The 24979-nt window shown below is 51.7% G+C and overlaps 1 protein-coding gene across 1 annotated transcript in view; it reads left to right on the plus strand.

Annotated features, from left to right (window-relative positions):
- The window catches only part of SHANK3 (SH3 and multiple ankyrin repeat domains 3), a 373777-nt gene that overhangs the window by 304007 nt on the left and 44791 nt on the right, over positions 1–24979 (plus strand). The window contains exons 17-19 of the mRNA XM_075140908.1: positions 17273–17408; positions 20527–20607; positions 23849–23872. Coding sequence (XP_074997009.1) covers positions 17273–17408; positions 20527–20607; positions 23849–23872 — 241 coding nt within the window. The remainder of the gene's footprint in view (positions 1–17272; positions 17409–20526; positions 20608–23848; positions 23873–24979) is intronic.

The following is a 24979-nucleotide window of genomic DNA, read 5'->3' on the forward strand; positions in this document are numbered from 1 at the left end:
TCTCACAGAAGTCATCTCCAGTTCATGGTGGGCCAAGACCTTCAATAGCACAAGGTTTCATCACAGCTCTAAGGCTTCCCTCAAGTTCACCACTGCAGAGGCATCACGTCCAGGTGTGTTGAGCCATATGGAGTAGGCAAGAGTGTTATACCCTACCCCAGACCCTGTGTTATGCATGTAGGCCTGGGTTTATTTATGTATAGTCCTGAAAGCCATAGCGTGGCCATGTTGCTAGAGGTGCCTCCATCAGCTGTATCTTCAACAGTGCAGGATGTGACCAGTCTCTGCCAAGGATATGCATTTTTTTTTACTCCCCCTATCACTGCAACTACCTCTCTTTGGCTGCTGAGTGCACTTCTGCAGCATCTCCAGTCTCCCAGATGTTTTTTCTTAGCTGTCTCTGGAAACTACAGCTTTTCACTCAGAGGCCTGGACGTCAGATGGCTCTGAAGACTGTTCATTTCCTGTGAGAAATACTCCTTTTAATAACAGACAGACAATTAACAGATGCATGTTTGTGGCTTGGTGGACCGTATTTTCAGCCTGAGATATGGTCAAATCCTTATCCATTGTAGAAACTTGTGTCCCAGTTACACATGAGTTTTTTTGTCTCAGTCACACGAGTCTACACATCCTCCTAAAATAGAGGGATTTTCTCTTAGTTCCCTGAGCATGTGTCTCAGTACCATTTCCAAATATCTTTTAGTGGGAAAGTGGAGAGAATATTGTCCCATCGCTCCTTGTCAGAGCTCTCTGGGAATCTTTGAGGGTTTTTCCATCAACTAATTACTTTGTTTTACAGTGAAACCATGAGTTTGAGCTGATCTTCCTCCTGAGCCAGCTTTTGAACCCACAGCTGTATGTGCTGTCCTTGGTAAGGCCACGGAGCATGTGCTCTTCATGCACAAACATTTGAAGGACAAGAAGGCAAACAGTCATAGAAGTGCTGGTTGGAAGGGTTCTCTGAGATCCTGCTCTGAGAAGGACTATGTTAGGTCAGCTGTGGCTCTGTCCAGCCAAGCCTTAGAAACCTTCTGCAGGAAACCATCTGCAGGATGGTGGTGCTGCAGTCTTTCTGGTGCTCTTCTGGGGCTGTACCGCCCTCCTGGGAAATTTTTTTTTTGTTAAAATCCAGGTCCAACCTGAATCTCCCAAACCACAGTTTGTGGCTGCTGGCCACATTAATTACATCATCTGCTACTTCCAGGAAGAGTTTCGCTCGATCATCTTTGTAAGTGCCCTGCAAGCAGTTGTAGGCTGCTTGCTTTTCTTGTCATTTAGTCTGGGTCTGGACCCTCTTCAGCTTTTCCCTGTCTCTCTTGAACTCAATGGCCAAAAACTGAACACAATATTCCAGGTGCAAGCTCACCACTGCTGAGTAAAAAGGGCAATAACCCCCCTCAATCTGCTGGCCGGGCTGCTTGTGATGTAGCCCAGTATGCAGCTTGCCTTATTCTCTGTGAGAGTGTGTTACGGGCTCATACTCAGCCTGGCAGTCATTGTAAATCCCTTTTCAGCCTCTTGAACGAGCTGCTACTCGGGCAGTCTCTCCTGAGCCTGGACCAGTGTGTTGGGTTGGTCCACCCCAGATGCACACCTTTCTTCTTCCCATTGTTGAACTTCATGAGGTTTCTGTTAGCCTGGTCCTCAGATTTCCCAAGGCCCCTCTGGTTTGAACCTCTGCATTTCACTGTGTCAGACACTCCCCCTAATTTAGTATCATCTGTACTTTTACCGAGGGTGTCCTTTGTGTCATCTCTGTTGTTGATGAGGGTGTTGAACAAGATGGGCCCCAGGACTGGCCTCTAGAGCACTCTGCTCATTGCCAGCTGCCTAGTCAATAATCACTACCTTTTCATGCAGCGGTCCACTCAATTCTCAGCCCACATAGCTGTCCATACATCTGGTCCATAGCTCCTCAGTTTCCAAATGAGAATCTGTGGGAGTTGGTGTCAGAAGCCTTGCTGGAGTCACATTCACCACTCCCCCCTTGCCCACAGAAAACAGTCATATTATATTGGTTAAACACTGCTGTTGGGAAATCCATATTGACTGTTCCTGTTTGCCTTCTTGTCCTTCAAATGTTTGTGCATGAAGAGAACATGCTCCATGGCCTTACCAAGGCTGAGGAAGGACTGACTCTCCTTCCCTTCTCAAAGGTGAGTGTCACTTGCGATAGGACGAGAGGAAATGGCCTCAAGTTGCGCCAAGGGAGGTTTAGACTGGACATTAGGAGAAATTTCTTTACTGAAAGAGTGGTCAGGCCTTGGAACAGGCTGCCCAGGGAAGTGGTTGAGTCACCATCCCTGGAGGTATTTAAAAGACGTGTAGATGAGGCGCTTAGGGACATGGTTAAGTGGGCATGGTGGTGTTGGGTTGACGGTTGGACTCGATGATCTTAGAGATCTTTTCCAACCTTAATGATTCTATGATTCTATGATTTGGGACCAGTTGGCAGGGACCTTCCAAATCACCATGATTTCTCCTAAGGAATAGAGAGCAGCCTCGCGATGGCTTCAGCAGCTCCCTCAGCCCCCTCTGCTGAATCCCACGGGGCCTGTGGACCTGGATGCAGCAGCTCTTCTAAGAAGTCCCTAACCTGTTGCTTCCCCCCTACTGCCTGCCCATCTTATATTGTCCGCCACATTCCAAGGTCTGGGAGCACGCTTTGTCCCTGAACACCAAGACATAAAACAAAGTTAAGCACTTTGGTCATTTCTGTACTGTCCATGGCTGATTTTTCATCAGCAGACTCACGTTTTCCCTGAACTTCTTTTTGGTCCCAGTGTGCCACTACAAGATGTCCTTGTTCTGCTTAATGTCTTTTGATAGCCTGTGCTCCAGCTGGGCTTTGGCCTTCCTGATATTGTCCCTAGCACTTGAGCAACGTTTTTATTCTTTTGATGCCTGTCAGTGTTTCTCCTTCTTGCGTGTGCTCTTTGCATTTTACTTCATTGAGAAGCTTGCTACCTTATCGAGCAAGCCTTCTGCAAAAATATCCTGTCTTCCTGAACGACAGGATTAGTGGGTTGTTCCTGAGATCTCAAAAATTTTTCTTCGAAAACCAGCACCCCCTTCCCTTTGGGCTGCTTCTCAGGAAGCTGAAGTCTGTCCTGAACTTCAGGATCCTAGCCCTGCTACTCACCTTTCAAGCCTTCCTCCAGATGTTCAATGCAGCTATCTCACAGTTGCTGCAGCCTGAGCTGCTCTGTGACCACATTCACCACCAGTTTTTCCCTGTTGGTGAGCAGCAAGTCAAGCAGAAGGTCTCTCTCTAGACCTCTCTAGACCTAGGGGCAGCAGCCCTCTCCCGAGTTTGTGTTAGGAAATTGTCACCAGCGGTCTGGGAGCCTCCTGAATTCCCTTGCCAGTGACCCATTGCCTTCCCAGCAGATGTCTGGACAGTCGAAATGTCCAGAGAGGATGATGGTTTGCGAGACGTCCACTAGTTATTTATGGACAACCTCACCCACCACCTCCTCTCGGGCAGTGGTAACAGACCCAGTGTCCCTTCTGCTCTAGCCTAGACCTAGAGACTCTCAGAAGGCATATCTGTGCTCCCACGCTGCAGCTCTGTGCGGTTGGGAGCTCCAGCACATGGAGACACCTTCCTTCCCTGCCTGCCCTTCCTGAACAGCCTGTAGGCAGCTGTGGCCACGTCCTGATCAACACATGCTGTCCCAAGTCTCTGAGTCTGACCACATCATAGCCCTGCGACCGCAGCAGGACTTGCAGTTCTTCGTGTTTGCTGTCCACACGCTATGAACCTGAGGAAAGCCTCCGAATGCCAGTCCTCTGGGCAAGAAAATGAATGTCCCCCTGTGGACCTTTACTGGCATATGTCCTCCATACCTTTCTGTCTTATCTCTGGGCTTAGGGCCCTGTTCTCTGATGAACCTAGTTTAAAACCCTTCTCTCCACGCCAGCAAGCGCTGTTGCAAAGGTGTTCTTCCCTCTTGTAGTTACAGAGGGTCTTTCCCTTCTTGGTAGTCTTCCATCATCCTCCAGTGAGGCATCAGGATCAAGGAAGCTGAATCGTAGCTGGCAGCATCAGCTGCACAGCCAGGCATCGATCTGGCAGAAGTGTGCACTTCTCGGTGGGTCTTTCCTTCAGCCAGCAGAGTTTTTGGGGACAGACTCTGTTGAGAACACAGCTGGAATATGCTCTCACTGTGTCTCCATCACTCTTGACCCCAAGCCCTGCAGTCACCTTTGAGCTGCTCAAGGTTTTTGCTGGATGTATCACTGTTACCCGCCTGGATGAGCAAAAAGGAGTAGTAATCAGAAGGGCAGAGGACTCCCAAAATCTTTCCGCAACACCGCCAATCCAGGCCCTGGGACAGGCAGCAAACCTTCCAGGACAGTAGTTCTGGCTGGTACATGGTATCTTTGTCCCATGTCTGGTGACAGCCTTCCCCGTGACAATAACATGGGCTAGGGTTATGAGGAAAATAAGGTTCCTCACTCTCTTCTGGCACAAAGTCACCTAGCAGAAACAGTAAAAGTTATTAGCCAAGGTGGCCTCTGAATTGTATGTTTTCTTTATTGAGCTTTGTTCTTCCAAGGCAGAGCTCCCTCTCCATTTTAAATGCATTTTTTTGTTGTTTATCCGTTTGACAAAATCTGTTAGGAAGACCCCTGCATCTCTCACGTTCTGCAGCAGAGGTGTTTGAGGAGGCCATATCCGAGGGCAGAGACTGTCTTGCTGGAGAGCAGCGCAGGGCAGGACTTTGTGTGGTAGCTGAGGTGGAGCTGCCAGCAACTCTCCAGGCGTATTTCAGTAGGGCTCAGGTGTCCTCCAGGGTGCCTTTGGGAAGTGTCTCCATTCTTGAGTTCAGTGCGTACCACACTTAACGTTATTGCCCGTGCTGCAACCTTCAGGTGGGACACAGGGTTGGGGAGAGCAGTGCTGTCACCTCCCCGGCTAGGAACTCGGCCTGCTGTTGTCACCTCTTCGCTTCGGTCTTGCTGTGTGGCATGAACCATTGAGTGAGGATGCACATAGGTAAGTGAATTGAAAAAGAAAAGAAGGTAACTGCGTAATTCCTAGGAATTCGGCATCCAGCGCAGAGTCACATCTTCTGGGCTCTTTCACTCAGAACTGAAAGGTTTGGCAGAACTATAGAAGCAGGTTTACCTTTCATACTACATTCAGACAGCCTGGGTCAGCAAATCCTACAGCTACTGCTAAGGCAAAGAGTGTCTGTGCTTGAGTCCTGGGATGGATACTCAACCAGAGTTTGAAAGTGCTTGTGGGCAGTGCATCGTGAAGATGCTCTACTTACGGGTAGGTAATCTTTAAAAGGCAGGGGAAGTGGAAATGACTGTTACAATGTCATGTAGCTGGAGGAAATGCGGTAGCACAAAGATGTGGTGTTTCTTGAGGGAAGGTTTCAAACTGCAAAAATTTAGGCAGCCATGCAGAGTTCATCAGTGGGCTTTATTGAGATACCTTTAAAAGAAGTGGAATTTGAATCTGGTAGCGGCTGTGGAGGGTAACCGGGTGACTGCCTCTCCATGCCTGGCAGCAGAACAAAATAGAATCATAGAATCACAGGATGGTTTAGATTGGAAGGGACCTTAAAGATCATCTAGTTCCAACCCCCCTGCCATGGGCAGGGACACCTTCCACTAGACCAAGTTGCTCAGAGCCCTATCCAGCCTGGCCTTGAAAACACTTCCAGAGATGAGTCATCCATAACTTCTCTGGGCAACCTGTTCCAGTGCCTCACCACCCTCATAGGGAAGAATTTCTTCCTTATATCTAATCTAAATCTACCCTCTTTCAGTTTAAAGCCATTGCCCCTTGACCTATCACTGCATGCCCTTGTAAAAAGTCCCTCTCCAGCTTTCTTGTAACCCCCCTTCAGGTACTGGAAGGCTGCTATAAGGTCTCCCCAGAGCCTTCTCTTCTCCAGGCCCAACAACCCCAACTCTCTCAGCCTGTCTTCATAGGAGAGATGTTCCAGCCCTCTGATCATCTTCGTGGCCCTCCTCTGGACTCGCTCCAACAGGTCCATGTCTTTCTTGTGCTGAGGGTTCCAGAGCTGAATGCAGTACTCCAGGTGGGGTCTCACCAGAGCGGAGTAGAGGGGGAGAATCACCTCCCTCGACCTGCTGGTCACGCTTCTTTTGATGCAGCCCAGGATACGGTTGGCTTTCTGGGGTGCAAGCGCCCATTGCTGGGTCACGTTGAGCTTCTCATCAACCAATACTCCCAAGTCCCTCTCCTCAGAGCTGCTCTCAGTCCATTCTCCACCCAGCCTGTATTTGTGTTTGGGATTGCCCTGACCCATGTGCCGGACCTTGCACTTGGCCTTGTTGAACTTCATGAGGTTCACATGGGCCTACCTCTCAAGCCTGTCAAGGTCCCTCTGGATGGCATCCTTTCCCTCCAGCGTGTCAACCACACCACTCAGCTTGGTGTCATCAGCGAACTTGCTGAGGATGCATTCAATCCCACTGTCCATGTCGCCGACACAGTTCCTCCGACCCCTGAGGAACGCCACTCGTCCCTGGTCTCCACTTGGACATCGAGCTGTTGACTGCAACTCTTTGAGTGCAACCATCCAGCCAGTTCCTTATCCACCGAGTGGTCCATCCATCAAATCCATGTCTCTCCAATCTAGAGACAAGGATGTCCTGCAGGACAGTGTCAAATGCTTTGCACAAGTCCAGGTAGATGACGTCAGTTGCTCTTCCCTTATCCACAACGCTGTAACCCCGTCGTAGAAGGCCACTAAATTCGTCAGGCACGATTCGCCCTTAGTGAAGCCATGTTGGCTGTCACCAATCACCTCCTCATTTTCCATGTGCCTTAGCATAGTTTCCAGGAGGATCTGCTCCGTGATCTTGCTGGGCACAGAGGTGAGACTGACATGCAGACAATTACACCATTACGCAATTAGTGCTCACCCAGCTCACTGGAGTCAGTGGGACAGCGCCAGGCTGTGAAAGTGCCACAGTTTAGGACTAGATTAGACCTATGGGGACATGGGGTTTTGAAAATCCTACTTTAACTGACCAGGACTCAAGAGCACGGTCTGTAGTGTCTAGCCTTGTATCTTCCTCTGAGCCTGGCAGGTTTTAGATCCTTGATTTTTTTCCTTGAGGAGCCTGTAACTAGTGATGCAGACAACAGCCTTTGTACGTAAACTTCCATTCTATACATACATTGAGCATGTGTGCATATACACACAGGACTTATAGACAGAAAATACAGATATGGATATAAATTTGTGGATTTTTTCATTATTTAGGTCTGTATTATATAGTCATACAAAAGCATTGTTAGAAGAAAATTGCAATTAACAAGCGACCTGGGATCTCACTGCCAAAACAGTGGGGTGCGTAGGCCAGTGAGAAGCTTCTGGGGCGGTGTCTGCATTGGTGCTGAAGAGACCCCACCGGTCACTTTTCCCTGTGGGTCAGGAGAAAACCTGCTACGGCAGAGGTTAGTTCAACAGGGGAACGTTTTCTGAATGTCTCTTCTGCTTCTAGTGAAATATTGTTGCTGTGAGATAATGTCATCTAGTATTAATTTCATTTGACAGGTTAAAAAAAAGAATTGATGTCTCCAGTAAAAACATGCAGGTATAGCAGCAGATCTGATGGTCAGGCTCTGGCTGTGCTTACCATGTGCAGAGCATGTCAGCAACCTGTGAGTGTCTCCTGGGGAGGGAAGAGTGCCATTTTTCTGAACCTCAGAGTTTTTGATATTTGGGAACATAAATTTTACATAATTAACAAAATCTAAGGGTTCTTTGAGGACACGCTGCTAAAAGCAATCCAAAAATCGGGGGGGGGGGGGGAATCTGCTGGGCAAGACATCACCCACTTCAGTGAGATAATGAAGGAGCAGTTAAATATTACTTACAGACACATGTATCCCCTTCTTACTGGAAAGGTTAGCAAGTAAAGGAAAAGGAAATGCAGTTAATTTGAGCTAAAGTGTGTAGGAGGTTGATAAGGGGAGCCAAAGGAAATATCAAAGGCCAATATGTAAAGATAATAAGAAATTTTAGAGCATTAGAAGAAAAAATAAAAAAGTCTGGTAGAGATCCATTTCTGTATGTAAATGATAAAATTGTATATTCTGGTGCAAAAAAAAAAAGGCAGAAATGTTCTGTTCTGAGTTTGGAACAAATCAGAAGGATGTATCTATCCATATGATGTGCTTGGAACAGAAAGTTTCCCAGCTGTAACCAAGGAGAAAGTGAGATAGTATTTGCTAAAAATAAACATACTCAAATTAACAAGCTTGAATAACATATACCCAAGTGTCTAAAAGAGCCTAGCTGAGGAGTTGTCTGAACCACTGATGTTAATACCTCAAATCTTGCTAATCTATGAAATTTCGAAGAGTTGGTAGAGGGCTGTTGCTATTCTAATATTCTGAGGGTATAAAATAGGTGATTCAGGAAACTATAGCTTGTTTAGCTCAGCATCAATGCTGGGTAAAATAATGAAGCAATTAATTTGGAGCACAATCGACAAAAAATTAGAGAATGAAAATACAATTAATATCATGCAGTCTGGTTCCATGGGAGGTGGAAACAAACCTGCTGTCTTTTCTTGACAGCATCATAGGACTGGTTAAAGTGAGGGCTGTGTTTACATAGTATGTTTTGACTTCCTTAATAACCATGTGATTTGTGTATAAATAACCTTACAATAAATGGAATTAACAGAACGAACGTGGCTTAGAAGCATTGCAAAGTCATGCAGGGGCACATTTCAGAAAGCAGCTGCTAAGGGGAAGGTACCAGTGCGTGGGGCCATCACCAGCAAGGTTTCTTTACAGTTTTTGATCCCCACAGCTCAACTCTTCTATCAGTGTTTCAAAACAGTGACAAAAACCGTGTTTGTAGGATTGCAGGTATCACAAACAGTGGGGGAATAGCTAACAGTAACTGCTGGGGAATGAGCTGGCTTTCCTGCTGAAGCAGCCATGTTCCAGCAGACCGTGCAAGATGACGTGTCTGCAAGCAAAGAATGTAGGTTACAGGATATGAAATTACCCTGAAAAAATGTAATTCAGCAAAGGACACGGGTTTCTCCAAGATAATTGTGTTAATGTTAGTTGATTGCGTAGGATGTGGCAGAGAGATTTTGTGTATGTAAAGGACGAACTTCAGAGTTATGTGAACTTGTATATTCTGGTTGCAGCTTTGGAAGATCACTAAAACATCACTTTGTGCAAGTCAGACATTCACACCGCAGGATGAATCTGGTGTTACTGAGTGGAATTCTAAAAGGGCCTCAGAATGATTCACGAGCTGAAAAAATGTTTGGGGCTTAAGGAGTCCATCTTGCTCAGCGTATTGAAGCAGGGCTGATGAGGGCGATAGCGCTGGTGTGTGGGTATTTAACTCCATCGCCCGGCTTGGAGGGAGACAGCTTGTTGCAGATCTCGGTGCCTGTACAGAAGAGCCCCTGGATAACCACAGTCACAGATTTTAGTGAAATCCCATTTCAAACATTTCTGCACCAGTATGGCCTATGCCCAGCGAATGAGATTGCCTGGGAGAGGTGGGAAAGAGAGTTTAGAGCTCAAGTTCTCCAAAGGAGCATCCAGGATCTGGATAATCTTGCAGCCTTTCTCCAGTTTGAGTGCTTTGAGGTGCTGAAAGGGTGAAGTTGGCAATCAGAAAGCAAGACAGCTCCACTCTCTGGAGTGATGTACGGGTTCGTTCCTGTTGGTGAAGATTTATCCTCAAACCCCCTGAGTTTTGCCGAGTGGTCTGTGCATATCCTGGTTGATGGACCCATTGTTCTCCTGGTAGATGTCCGTAACAGAGCTCTGGAGCAGAACAAACTTATTTCAGGCTTCAGAGCTTACATTCCTCTAAGTAACTTCTTATTCCTGGGAATGTGCGTGATTCAGGTGATTCACTGTCAGGTCAGGCTTCTTATGTACAGACAGATACCATGTAATGAAGGTATGGACAGATGCTGAGACTGAGGTCTTTCCTCAGAACTCAGCCGTTCTAATTTTCTGATCATACTGTGCATTTCTCAAAGCTGCTTGTCACTGGTTAACATCATTTGGGTAATGAAGTGTCCAGAATGGACCACAGCATGCTTGCTGAAGCTGCAGGGGTAGTACCTTTGTTCTCCTTGGCCAATCAAACGCTGCATTGTCATAGCTTTGGATACCTGTTGCCGTTAAAGGATTCCTTCCTTGCACGGGGACGGAGGTTTCTGTTCTCTTTTTCCCACAGCCTGACTTTAGCTGGGAACTTTTTGTTTGTCCCAGCACTGCTGGCACCATGCTAGGGACTGCATGAATGTACCATTGATCTCCACATAGGTGGCATCTCCTTGAGGAGGAAGTTTTCTCATGCTTTAGAATAGCCAGATGTGCTGAATCCAGGTCACAGTCCAGTACTCTGACCAGCTGCTTTTAGATATTCCACATGTGGCGGGTTCAGTGTTTCGTACCAAATTCATTTATTTTAAGTTATTTGACATTACATGGGATTTTGATTTAGCAGAGTGGTACAGCAATGTACTTAAATTAAATGCAAATATAAATAACACTTAGCAGAGTATAGCAGATGCAATACACAGCTGAATCACCATACAGATGTGATTCTTGTTACCAGTCTCTATAATCTGCCCACCGTCACAACACTGGCTGTCCCCAGTCACCTCAAAGGCATAAGTGGGTTGACACCAGCTCAAGCCCGTTGCTGTCTTTGAGTTCTTTCTGTTTGTTGTTCAGTTTTTATATTCTCTTGTCAGGCTAATCCACTTATACATTCCTTCTCGCCATTCTGGTCTTGCTAACTCAGGAAGACTTTTGCGCTCTTCCCATTAATTCAAGGATGAAGTTACAGAGCCGGTTGACCCACTCAGCTGGTGCAGCCAGTTGATCCACTCACCTGACACAGCTGCATGATCCACTCAGCTGCTGTAGCCAGTTGATCTAAAACAAAGACTGCCCTCTGGTCGCCTTGGTGTTGAGATTGATTCAGCTTTCATTGCATCAGCTCTGGTCAATCACTCCCTACGTTTTTCCCTGAGCTTCAAGAGCACATAGCCCTTGCCTGTCTTTTCAGAGCTTTCTTCTGCTGTAGGGGCTCATTGGTCAGTCACGAGGGGAGTATTAGTGCTATTACTCAAGTCACATAGGAGCTCATCTGGAATAATATCCACCACCCTAGAAATCTGTGTTCAAGAAAGATGGATTCAGGCTGGAACAGGAGCATAGAAAAGCTACTGAGATGATCAGGAGAATGGGGACATCATCTCCTGTGATGACGGCTATATCCTTATCAGCTTGCTGGGAGGGATCAGACAGTGTATGAAATGTCCCACAGGGCCAGACTGATGGTCAGTTAGCCCAGTTCCCTGTCCTTGACAGAGGCATTACAAGATGCTATTAATTAAGGAGAGCACCTGTGCCTGGCCATTTTGGGTGGTCCATTCCCCTTGCGCCTTCCAGCATCCAGTGTCATCATACTGGGGACGTTAGCAGGAATGACCCTGTTCAGTCCTGCTACAATCTGTGCAAGGACCTGCTCTCCAGGAATTTGTCTAACCTCCCTCTGAACCTGCCAGTACTGACCACCTCCATGGCGTCCCATGGCAGCCAGCTCCAGACGACCATTGCCTGCTGCATAAAGAACTCTTGCTTTTGTCTGGTTTCATCTGCTCTGCCACTGGTCTCATTGAGAGCCCGCTCCTTCTAATGCTGCAGGATTTGGTGAACAGCAGCTCTGCCTTCACTGTGTCCACTGCCTTGGGGAGTTTTCTAAGCCTTGGCCATGCATCTGCCTGAGCCTTCTCTTCTCCAAACTGGAGAGTCCCAGCCTTCTCAGTCTGTCTTCACAGGGCAGTTGCTCCATCCCCTAGACCATTTTAGTTGCCTTTCTCTGGCCCTTCTCTAGCTCCACCGCTTCCTCCTTGAGATGCTGAACCAGACCTGCACAGCACTGAAGGTGTGCATGTGCAGGATCAGCGTAGTCCCAAATGACATTGCTCACCTTGCTTTCCATCTCTTCCCTGATACATTTTGCTGGCTTTTTTGGCTGCTGTTGTGCACTGAACCCATGATTTTGAGGGCTGTCAGTATCAGCGCCAAGGCCTATCTGGAGCAGCACCCACCAGGTCCACGTTCAGCATCATGTAGCATGTTCAGCTGGCTCTTCCCTAGAAGCATTGCTTTGCATGTGTCTACGTGGTGGCCCATCTGCCACCTTTTGCATTCTCAGTTTGGGAGTCCTTCTGGAGCTCATCAGCATTGTTCTATCATGTGGCTACTCAGAAGATAGTTGCAGCAGTTTATAATGCCCAGACTTTGACATAGTGTCTTCACATTTCTATGTGTATTCTTTTATGTTTTGTAGACACTTTCTGCATGATTTGACTCTTGATCTATTGTCTTCTTCCAGGCCAAAAGCATATCTCCAAGAGCAGGGCATCCTCATTAGGCAGTTGTGTCCAAGAAACTGGAAGTTTTTCTTTATGGCCAGATCAAAACTAGTCACGCTTCCACCACTGCCTGTCTGATCTTTCTCATTCCAACACCTCCCCGTTTGAGGGCCAGCAATCGTTTGGAGTGTTTAATTCAATGGGCAGGACTCCCAGCCGCTGGTCTTCTTGAAGATTCATCTCTGCACTTCACAGGCTGGGACCAAAAACTGGTTTGTGTGTGTGTGTCTCAGGCAATTCCCCTGTGTTGCTCGAACATCGTCAGACAGCCCCAGGCTGTCTGCGTGACAGGGATCCTCCGTGCATGGGTCTGCTCAGAGAGATGAAACAGTTTGCTTTGTTCATTTTGCTGCCTCCTCTTTTTATGTCTAAGTGCTTTTCTTCCTCCTGTGGGAGATGGTATTGTGCTCCTGAGAGCGCAGTTCTGACGTTTCGTTACTGCTGAAGGTGGGGGATGGCTTGGCTGAGATCCTCTCCCAGTTCGGCGGATCAGCAACATCGTCGAGCCGCAGCCCCTGTTCCCTCTCGGGCACCTTACGCCCGGGGTCTCTGGCTGTTGTGGCTTCACCTGGCAGCCTGTCGGTGGGCTGCACGTGCTGGCTGGTGTCGGGTCTCCCTTCCCGCTGTGGAACGGCACCTTGAGCTGTTGATGAGAGCTCACCTCCCTACAGGTTATAAAACCAGCCTCGGTGCCAGCCTCTCTGATCTCAGTACACGCGGTTTATCATGCCGTATTGAGTCAGCCCAGCTTTGAAGCTGAAAAAGAACTGAAAATCTTCAGGCCATCTTCTCGGTGAGCTAACCTGTTTATCAGGCGTGTTCTTCTGTTTGTATTTTGAATTTTTCAAGAACAACTGTTAGAGAAACTTTGTTCAGATGAGTGTTTAGCCAAAGTTGTTTGCAGTTGCAGAGTTCTGTAGTTCGCCTTCTTGGGTATCACCAGGAACCGGGGGTGAATCAGGATTTCGTATTTTTCAGAAATTGTTTATTTTCCCAGGCATTCTTGCATAGTACAAGCAACTGTCTGGCCAGTCTCCCCTGTGGTCAGCTTTACTGTATAACATTCATTCTCAACCTCCTGTGTTATTTTAGCCTCTTGACTGCTTTTCTTATCTGCTTTCTGCAAGATGCCGTTCCTGCTGGTCAGGTTGAGCTGCAGTTTCCTGGGTTTTGAGCACCTGCTTGGTTTTACTCCATCTTTCACAGAAAAGGCCTGGCAACGTGAGACCCATATTTTGAGGTCACTGACAGACCTTTAGTGTGCCGTTCCCTTCATTTTAAACAGCAGCAGAGACGTTATTTTTTCCCATAGGCCAAATTATTCACATTCAAACTCCAGCGACCAAGCTTTGCTTTGCAGACTTTGTCACCTGACCCAGCTCTGGCACGTTTCTGGCCGGTTTGGTTGTGGCTTTGGGTTGATGTCCTTCTGGCCAAGGGTGTTCTAGAGAGTCACAGGGTCAAGTCAGCGTTCCCAGGCAAGCGTGGCACTGAGACTCTCTGTACTTACTGGCCAGTGTCATGTTCTTCTTGTCTTTCATGGATGACCCTTAGTGTGCTTTGTAAAGCTGGTGTTGCTCTCCCTGCGGCTGCTTTTTCGTGCTCCAGACAGTCAAGGAGTGCCCAGCGGTGGATGAAGTTGCACAATACAGGCTAAGTTGGTGTCTTACAGCTTTTGTAGTTGTCCATCTATGGGCACATTTGAAACACGTTGGGCAAAAAGCTGTCTGACCACGTTGGTACCTTTTCCTCATCCCTGATCTCATGGAGTTATAAACAATTGAAAATCAACATTTTCCATCTGTCACTTGACTGTTGGCAAAAATTCAACGTTCTGCCAGAACACCAACAGGGCACAGTGCTCAGGTCATGCTTCTGCCAGGCGGCGGGTGCCACAGCAGTGGGTGCTCTCTCTCCTGGAGACCATGTACCCTGGCTTGTGCCACCAGTGCTGCGCCAGGATGGAGCAGAGGGAGGTCTCACCTTTCCAGCCTGCAGGGTGAAAACCTCCCACTCCTGCTTCTCTGTATTCAAGTAACCTAAAAAATCTGAACTGCTGCCCATTTGGGTGGACAAGTTTGGATGATTAAAAATGAAACAGAAAGCACAGGCATGTTCTGTCAGTATTTCTGTTCTTTATTTGGAAGGGAGCAGGGTGACGGTCATGTATCACATGCAGATGATGAAACGCTTTCCAAGCCATTAGTAATTGAAGCTGTAAGCATCTTCCAGGTGGTAATTTTTCAGGATTTGCATTTTGTAATGGTATGATGCTGGGGCAATGCCAGGAGACTGGCAGAGCGCTGCCGTTTGGAAGGGGCAAGGGGATGATCCAGTTAATTATAAACCGGTGAGTCTGATATCAGTTGCTAGCAAAAAATAAACAATCAGATACTGTAGGCAGTTGACAAAGAGTTAAAGAGCAGAATGTAATTACCAGCAGAAAACCTCACAAAACAAATTTCCTTTCATTACTTGAGGTGTCAGGTTTGTTTGATGAAGATAACTGTTTAGATGTAATAGATTTTGTTTACCACTGTAGAACATTCCTATTACAAGAGCAGCGGTGTAAAAAACCAGTGGAGCGCCTGGGAAATGGTTCACAAATTTGCCAGATGACGGGTCTTGGCCAGTACTTGTCAGCGAGGAACCGTCGCTGGCTGGGGTTCCTAGTGGGTCTCTCAGGACTTAGCTCAGGACCTGATGCTACTCGGTGATTTCATATACGTTCTGGAAATGAACCTGAAATCACGGCTGATAAATAATAGATGTGCAGGCTGTGGTGCTGGGGATATGCCACGCAGCCCTGGGCTCTGCTGTGCGGCGGTGCTTTGGGGAACTAAAGGGCTTGCAAAGACAAACTGCTGAAGTGGTTTAAGATCAGGAGAAAATACAGGATAACCGTGCTCCGGGATGCAATCCATTCCATCCACTTCGTCCAAAAAAAAAGATTAAGAGGTGATTTACCTAGAATAGACTGGTAATTTAATCAAAATCAAATTTTCTGAGGAAAACGTGTGTTTTCATGAAAATTGAATAACAATTGAATCAATTATAATCCAAATTGAATCAATTGGATAATTGAATATTTGAAATAAAATTATTATTTCAAAAGCTTTGCATCTTAGGAAATATTGATGTTCCATTTCAGAATTTAGTTCAATGACTTTTTTCATTTTTATATTTTTACAGTTTTTCATAGGAAACAGCACTATGACTCATGTATTGCAAATGTTATAACCTACATACTTTTAATTATTTAAACAGCAGTTCAGTCTATCCTGAATTAGTATTAATAAAACCACTTTAGACTTCAGTCTAAGACGAAACATCTCCGGCTGGAGTAGAAACACATAAAACCCAAACATTCTTGAAATGCCAAAGTTTCCAGCATCCAGGACAATTCTGCCTTTCAGTCTGTTGTTCCTGAGATCCCACGCCCTGTGGCGCAGGGACGATGCCAGTAGTGAGGGCGGTGGGACTGTGTGTAAGGAAGGGTAGCACAAGAGCCTGTGATTGAAAATTGATTTCTTGATAGTAATATAGGAATGTTTGGGGGTTTTTTTAAGTGGTGGGACTTACTAAACGTTTCCTCCTGCAGAGGAAAGGATGAATTCTCCATCTCCCGGTGTGTTTGAGACCTGAAGCCGGTGGCATGCAACAGCTTAGCTATAATGCTTCTGGTCTTGAACTTAGGGTGACGAAATTAATGTTGCATGAACAACCAAATCCTGTCATTACTCGTCTTTCGAGTGTTCCATTTCTGGAAACATAAATATTAATGTAAATATTAACATAGTGATTCTGTATTTTTTGCCCATAGTTGATGGGTTGTCTCTTCTTTGCCGTCAGTTATTCTCTTACACCTAGGGTAGCACCGGTCCTGGAGTACACAGCACATTTCCAAAGTGAACGCCAAAGTGTGCAAACACATCTGGTTTTTTTACAAAGTGGGTAACTAAGCCACAAAAGTTGAAACCAGTTTTTCCAGCCGTGAGGCATCTAAACTGTGGTATCCTCATCCTTGCTACACCTCAACCCCAGTTACCCAAAGTGAGAGTCCATCTATTAATGCCCCATGGAGAACCTTGTGTTCGTGGCTACTTGATAGATACCCAGATACTGAGGTTTCATTTTCCAGTTTACTTCTTGGTTTTGTGTCTTAGAGATTGCCTAGCCTGCCATCACAGCCCAGTGCTTGTTGTCCAAGACACTAATAGGTTATGCTAGCGCTAAAAATGACGACGGGAGTGGGCTTCAGCATGTGTCCTGCAGACCCCTGGCAGGAGTCGATCACCGTGTCGACAGCCAGGGGAGCAGATAAGTGTCTCCGCCTGTACAGCATGGGTTGCTGCTGGTGGGGACAGGCGGCTGAGTTGTTCGGGGCGATCCCCTGCACGCCGCTCTGCACAGGTGCCTGTGCTCTTCCAGCGCCTCTTGCGGACCTGTGGCACAGCTCAAGACTTGCAGATCCAGGAGCCTCTGCTGTGGTTGCCAAATACCCAGGCAGAACTAGGAAATGCCCAATTTTTAGTGATCTGCCTTGACGGCCCAGTAGGAAGAGGGAGGTCTAGCTCTTGCCACCTGGCTGCAGCCCTGGTGTGCACTGGTTTGCACTGACCTGTTGCAGGTTCCTCAGCTTCTCCAGAAGGTTGAGGTCACTGTTAGGTGACATCCTGCAGGGACAGCTTAAGAACTGTGCTAGGCTGTAAAATCAAATGCAGAGATGCAAAACCATCTGGTTTTGTGGCTTGACACCCATCGGTCTTGCCCTCTGCCCGCTCTCTTTGTGACAGCCAGCTTTTACACTGCTCTCTTTTTGTTTGTGACCTAGGTGAACGGTGTCAACGTGGTGAAGGTGGGGCACAAGCAGGTGGTCTCTTTGATCCGGCAAGGGGGGAACCACCTGGTGATGAAGGTTGTTTCCGTCAGCCGCAAGCCAGAATCAGAAGAAGTTGTTCGGAAGAAGGGTAGGTATGGAGTCTCGTGGTTCTCTGAACAGGGGGTTGCGTTGCCTAAATGTGAGCAGGCGCGCAGAAACCTGTGGGTCTGCCGGGAGGCGCCCGGCATGGGTGGACGGCCGTGAGGCTGCCGAGCTGCAGCTGGTGAGGAAGGAGGGCACTGCGAGGGGCAGACTGGCCCGTCCCGGCACAGCAACCTGCGCGCCTGCCACGCCAGGATGTGCAGGGGGGGCCGAGGGCGGTGGTCGGGTGGAGGGGCTGTGGCCGAGCACTGCCAGTGCCGCTGGGGAAGCCAGGCACAGCCGGCGGCTGCCGGCCAGGCCTCCTGCATCCGCGGCCAGGCTGCAGGACACCAGCAGCTCTGTTCTCACACCGGAGCTGTGTGTGCTCAGCAAAGGTTGGAGCCGGCTCCTCCTCAGGAACAGAGCTGCTTCTGGTGCTGGCGGCCCGTGGTGCTAGCGGCAGGCTGTGCTGGAGAGCAGAGACGCCCCCTGCCCCGAGGGGGGTCGTGGTGGGGGAACTGGCCCTGCTTCAGGGCGCATGGGGGTGTTGCGGTGGGGAACCGGCCCTGCTGTGTGAGGGGGGTTGCGGTGGAGGGCTGCCCCTGCTGAGTGTGGGGCTGTCAGGGTGGAGAACTGTGGGGATGCGGGGGGTGTCAGGGCGGAGGATGGTGCCTACAGGAGTGCAGGGGGTGCCAGGGTGGAGGACAGCCCCGTGGCGGTGGGGGGTGCCAGGGTAGAGCCAGTCCTCTCTCGGGAATGCCGAGACTGGGAACTGCCCCATCCGCTGGGAGCTCCTGGGGGCACAGCCAGTCCTGGGGCTGCTGGCCATGTGTGGGACTTGCCCTTGCTCAGGGGAGGGCAAGCGGCCGTGAGGCCCCCAGAAGGCTCTGGGCCTTTGCCCCATCGCCCCCGGGTGCCAAGGGCAGAGCCGAGACCCTCGGCCAGGGGTGTGTCCTGAGGGGGAGTTTGGTGGTGGGCTGATGCGCTCACGGCCAGCGGGGCAGGGCAGCCCTCGGGGTAGGGGGCATCCAGCGGAGGAGGGCAGGGGCGCATCTGGAGGGCAGCTGGATGGGGGGCAGCTAGCTGTGTACAGGGCACCCACACCATGGCATCCAGCTGAGGAGGGCAGGGGCACGTCTGAGGGCAGCTGGATGGGGGGCAGCTAGCTGTGCACAGGGCACACACACCATGGCATCCAGCTGAGGAGGGCAGGGGCGCATCTGGAGGGCAGCTGGATGGGGGGCAGCTAGCTGTGCACAGGGCACACACACCATGGCATCCAGCTGAGGAGGGCAGGGGCACGTCTGGAGGGCAGCTGGATGGGGTCAGCTAGCTGTGCACAGGGCACCCACACCATGGCATCCAACTGAGGAGGGCAGGGGCACACCTGAGGACAGCCAGCTAGGGAAGCTGGAGGCAGATCTGGGAGCAGCTGGCTGTGGAGGGTAGGACCTCATCCAGGGGCAGCGAGAGGTGGAGGGCAGGGCCTGGCAGTGGAAGGCAGGGGCACATCTGGGAGCAGCCGGCGGTGGAGGGCAGGGGCACATCTGGCAGCAGCTGTCTGTGGAGGATAGGACCTCAATCCACAGGCAACCAGCTGCGGAAGGCAGGGGCACATCTGGCAGCAGCCAGCAGCATGGGGCAGGCTGTCCCTGTCCGCCCCCGCCCTGGGCCGTGTGCGGGGAGGCAGGCTGTGGGGCAGGAGCGTTTTCCGGGGGAGCGCGGCTGGGAGCCTGGCGCAGGGGGATGGGAGGCGCGGGGGGGACGGGAGCGGGGCGCTCCCAGCGCAGCACACGGGGCGTGGGGGAGGGAGGCAGCTCTGCGCGCTGACACTAAGAGCTGTAATTATATTGTCATGGCACAAAAGCACAAGTCGTGGGAAAGGCTGAGGCTCGGGAGTCAGTGCTGGGACCAACCGCCAGTGCCGCTTGCCGCTTCTCCTGGTGCTTCCAGCCCTGCAGCCGGTGAGCAGCTGCCCGTTGCTGCCTGTCGCTGCCTGCTGCCCATGACCTGAGCCCACAGAGCTGGGCGGCCACTCTTCCAGCACGGGGTGCGGGGACCGGAGCTGAGTCCCCTCTGCGGGACCCTGGCTGCAGCACGGCCGGGGGGGCCAGGCTCCCGTCCCCGCCCCCGGCTGGGGCTCGCCTCTTCCTGGGGGTGATGGAGGCCTGTGTGGGACTGGCGTTTTCTGGCTGAATCCGCCCCTGTTGGGGTCTCTGATGCAGGCAGCGCCAGCAAAGCCTGAAGCTTCGGTTGCCATGGCAATGCCTGAGCGTTGAATCCAGCATTGTCAGCGAGCGAGCGCGAGGAGGAGGAGGCACCCCAAGTGAAGAGGAAGAGCCTTCAACTCGTCCCCGCTCCGGTGGGCTCATGGCATGCAGCGCCTCCGGGGCAGCCCCGCGGGCCGGCCCGGCTAGGCAGCCCCTCGGGGCAGCCCCGCGCCCCAGCACAGCACCGCGCTGCCCTGTGCCGGCCATGTGCCTCCGCTGCCCAGCGCGGAGCCGGCCGCCTCCAGCGCTTCGCTAGGGCCGCGGGAGCCTCACCCCGTCCTGGATACCGCCGAGCCGGCAGAGGAGGGTGGGTGGGCTGTGTTTCGCTGGGGGCTGCGCCGCGCCGAGGCGGGAATGAGAGACTGAGATCAGGCCTGCTGGACTTGTTTCTCCCTCCTACCCTCCACCCATGGCGTGTGCGGAGGGGAAGCAGCCATCAAAGCTGTTTGCTGAGTCCCACAGGCAGGCAGCCAGCTGCCTGAGACAGATTTAATTCGCGAGAGGTTTTCATAGCCATAGCATCTCCGGTAGTTGCAGGGGGGCAGGCGCAGCCGGGGGACATGACTTGGACTCTCCTCCGCTGAGGGCTGTGAGAGCCTGGGCAGCGTGCACGTGCCTGCGGGAGCCACCAGCCCCTCCGCGCCGGGGCCTGCCCCGTGCCCCGGGACTGTGCTATCAAGACCATGAAGAAGTTTGCTTCCACACGCAGCCTCAATAAGATCCTGCAGCAGTGCGACTCCTCATCCCGCGAGTACGAGGAGATCCAGGCTGTGGAGAAGAAGTGGCATCTGCATCTGGCTACTCCTCGTAAGTTCCTGGACAAGAAATGCAAAATGCCGTCTCTCTTCCTTTCAGCTCCGCCGCCTCCCAAGAGAGCGCCCAGCACCACCCTGACGCTGCGTTCCAAGTCCATGACGGCCGAGCTAGAAGAGCTGGGTAAGCGGCAGCAGGGGCTCGCGCGTGCATGCAGGGGTGCATGAGGAGCATGTGGGGCCGTGGCCGGAGCAGGCAGCACGCTCACCCAACCATTTTCCAGAGGGGTGCATGAGCATGAGCGCGAGGCGACACGCGCACCTCCTGTGGTGAAGCTTCCATTGTGCTTAGCAGCGTGTGGGGCACAGGGGGCTAAGAGCCTGCCGCCACCGCCGTAGGGGTGCGGGAGCCCCCCGTAGAGCCAGTCCACCCCTTCAGTGCTGCCTCCCCAGAGAGGCGGCCTGGGGGAAGGACGCTGGGTGCCTCCGTGTGCTTGCGGAGAGGCTCGCCGCCCCCGCGCCCCATCCATCAGGCACCCTGCTCCTCCCGCACTCCAAACAGCCCCTTGTTTTTATTTTCCTCTCCCTCCAGGCAGATAGCACATGCTGCCAGATTAGCTGGCATCCCCATGGGCTGCCCTCCCCCCTTACACACACACATGCATATGCACACACACTCACACGTTCTGCTGTCACTACAGAGCCTACCCACGTTTCCAGATGCTTTGGTATCCCAGCTTGCATCTACATGTTTTCCTATATTCTCTCAAAGCCTCTCCACACCCACCCCGTCCTTGCTTCCAGGTACCCTGTGCCGAAGCCCCTCAGTCTTCCCATCTATTCTGGCAACCTCGTTGAGCCCACACCTTCCCAATGCGCCGAGCTCCCCCCAGTAGCATCCTACCAGCTGAGGGCCGTAGGGGTGCCGGTGTTCACACACCCTCCGAAGAGCAGTCCCTTCCCTCTGCACAGAATGATTTGCCCATTTTGCCGCGCGTTGTCCCCGGTGCGCTGCAGAGGCCGCAGGGCGGCTGAGCAGAGCTCTGCTGGCAGTGGCAGTGCCGGGGAGGCTGGCTAGCTGAACAGCGGCCACGCAGCCCTCGCGGCCTGCCGGGCACAGGAGGTGCGGAGGGAGCCCTCCTGGGGGAGCCTTCGGGGCAGCCATGCTCCGACGTGCAGCTCTGGTGCACACAAGGTGGGCTCTGCCGAGACGGGCTGTTCAGGGCTGACACAGGGCAGGAGTCGGATGTGCTGCGAGACCTCACCGAGAGCATCGGCAGAGCGAGAGGGAGCCGCTCCCAGCACTGCCTACTGCCCTGGCTCGCACTTCCGCTATCTGTATTTATGTTTTTGCTGTGCGAAAATGTGGTGATGTGTACAGATGTGCTTGCTGGCCATGGCGCAGAGGCTGCGCGTGGCAGACCCCTGTCCTGGCTGGGAGAAGACCCACCCGAGAGGCAGGAACCTAGGCAGAGAACCCACCACACCCTCTCTTTTTCAGGGTGTTGAAGGAAGGTCCATGACCGTTCTCACTCTGCTCTGCTCCCTGTCCTACATGCACGTCCAGGCTTTATAACCCTGCGGGATTCTCCTGAAAGGAGTAGACCTTGAGGGTTCGGGCTCACGCTCAAACGTGGCTTTGAAGGGACAAATCTCAGCATTTAAGGGCTTGCATCAGCTGGTTGATAGCCACAGTGATTTATTTTATGCTGAGCCCGCTACGTTGGTTTTCACCCTAGCCTGTTCCCCACTTCTCCAGACCTTTATTACTAAACCTGAAGGCGCTGCGTTTACTAGCAGCCATTAGGAGAGGATTCAGAATAGCCCATTTCTCCCAGTTTTTGCTCTTCCCTTTGCACTGATACTGCACAGACCCCATTTTTACTCTCAGTTGCTGGTCCTGAAAGTTGTTCCTAGTGGGTGTGAGGGTGCCTGCTTGCACGCACAGGCAGCATGTTGCCTCTGTGAGAACATGTTCCCTAGCTGCATGTGCCTTTGGTGAACATCATGCCCGAGTCGAAGCCTGGCCCATGTTGTGCAGGCGCCTTTGCAGAGGGACGGGCACCCCAACCACGGCACTTGGCCTTGCGAGTGCCGAGTGGGGTGTGGGACATGGCCACGGGACAACCTGCACCGTGGAAACCTGCAGTGGTGTGAGGGAAGGGTGCCCATTTGCATGTGTTTTGGCAAGCAGAGCTGCTGGGCTCGAGGGGGAGGAGAGCAAGCTCGTGGAAAGGGAAGTCACGAAAAGCAGAGAAATAGCTCTGCCAGCGAATATATTAAAGATGAGTCCTCTAGGTCTCCCTGAGGATTTTGCATCTAGACGCTGCCTCTCTTCTACCTGGAGAGGGACTAGGGTCTCCCGGGAGAGGGATTTGTAGACAGGGACTGGTCATGCCAGGAAATTGTAGTGGTTAGTCCCTACTTCATGTCCTGTGGATCAGGGAGTATGCTGTAGCCAGTCCTGCCATGCATCCCCAGGGAGCATGGCACAGGGAAAATGGGGGATCATTCCTCCTCCCGCATTTTATCATCTGGTGGTTGATCCTCCAGCTTTTACTGCGAAGGGGGAGTTTTCGTGCAGGTCAGGATCCCCACGCCTCAGCAGTCTGTAAGTTTAGAGCCCGATCTCCTTTTCTGAGGGGACGGTGGTGTTAGTGAAAGGGACATTTCTACCTTCAGCTTCTTAAAGGGAGCTTTGTCGGATGGTCCCTGCCCCTTTTTCCTTGAAGCCTGTCCTTGTCCTGCAGCTTGCAGAACATCCCGTGTGCCCATAGCCATACCTTAACATTTTCTTGCTGCATATTGTGCCAGTCCCCTTGGAAAAGCAGATTCCCAGCAAGCTGCTAACAAAGCACTCCTGTCCTGCAGTCCTGGCATTTGCTGGATGCAGAGGAAACTGCTCTGGGAGACATGCAGACTGCTGTGTCTCCTCAGTGAGCAGGGAGGGATTAGAAGCTTTTAAAAGAGTTTCTCCATGGCTCGGGCATTAAATGCCATCCAGAGCTGCTTCTGGTCTCACTTCCTTCTGACATTGCACCTTCCCTCTGCTTTCCTGGTCTGAGTGAAGAGGAGGGCTCAGCGGAGGGCTGGTCCCAGCGGTGGGACTGGCAGAGAGCCCAGCCTGTGTTGGTCCCTGCCCGCCCACGGGGCCAGGACGGCTGCTGGCCTTCCCACGGAGCGGCAGCAGCGCCGAGGAGGATGCACAAGGTGCTGCACCCCCTGCCCTGCCTGAGCCTTCCTCCCAAGAGCTGCCGGTGAGGCAGGCACGCACTCCACTGTCAGGGCCTGATCCTGCCAGCATGCTGGGAGGCAGGAGAGCGTGCGGGGAAGAGGCACAGCAGGCAGGCAGCGAGGCTGGAGCTGGGAATGAAAGCAGGAACTGTGCATGCCATTCATGTTGTCTTTTGTTTCTTGATTCCAAGCCTCCATGAGGAGAAGAAAAGGGGGTGAGTGAAACCGCACATCCTGGGGCTCCACCCTTCCCCGTCAGCCTCCCAGCCAGCACCCAGTCGCACCACACAGGCACTCACGGTGCACCCCAAGGGACTGGCCCAGGTCACCGTCCCCTAGTTGTCATGGGAACGTTCAGCCCAAAGGGAGCAGGAGCCCCGCGCGTCAGCCTCCTGCCCGGCACCGCCGCTGCAGTGAGCAGCCACCACATGCAGCTCTGGCGGGGCAGCAGAAAGGCCGAAATTGGTGCAGTCGTGTTGGGCTCCCGTTGGGCTCCCGTTGGGCACAGGCAGGAATGCCTGTTTGCCAGTCGGGCCCCATGAATCTCCAGGTCTGACTTCCCCGGGTGTTGTACTTGCTTTGTGTTTGCTCCACGGTGAAAATGCCTTCCACAGGAATGTCCCCTGCATGCGAGGTCCTAAAGTACAGCCTCCTTCAGCCCCCGGGTCAGGCCTCTGGAGCTCAGTCAGAGGAAGTGGCAGCCACACTCTCTGCCGTGCCCAGCAGTGCAGGTGCTGCCGCTGCTTCTGCCCCCGTGCAGGCTGTCCTGCTGCTTCCGGCGGTCCCGCGAGGAAGCACCTGAGGGCGTAGCTGTGCTGCAGGCAGGGTTTGGTGGCAGCTCCAAGGGCATACCCGAGTTAGCTGGGGGAGAGCTAGTTTGGTTAGTATTGTCCGAGCTCTGGGTGGGGAGGGCCGTCCACGATGAAGGCTGTGTTATCGGTGCCCAAGCTGGCTGGCGTGAAGCTGGTTGCAGCAGAGCTCCACACATGACAGTTGCACTACGCAGTGTCTGCATGGACATCGTGTGAGGAATGGTACAAAGACAGGAGGTTCTGGCCAGGGCTGAGAGCCAGTAATGGACAATCCTGAATGGAGCAAGAAGGCTCGTCCCATGCCAGCACACAGCTCTGCATTTCTCCTGCACAGGCACAGGGTAGAGAGAGGGAGCCTGGAGACCTGACCCCAGTTCTTAGCCTTTCAGAAGCAAAACTCTCTCTGTACTGGTAATGTGAAGCTAGAGAGCTGTTTCCCAAGAAACAGGAAATGTAAGGGACTAAGTCTTCCACCGTATCAGTTATGACATAGGAAAGAAGCTGAGCAGG

The sequence above is a fragment of the Calonectris borealis genome, chromosome 1 (assembly GCF_964195595.1).
Source record: "Calonectris borealis chromosome 1, bCalBor7.hap1.2, whole genome shotgun sequence".
Classification (NCBI taxonomy): Eukaryota; Metazoa; Chordata; class Aves; order Procellariiformes; family Procellariidae; genus Calonectris; species Calonectris borealis.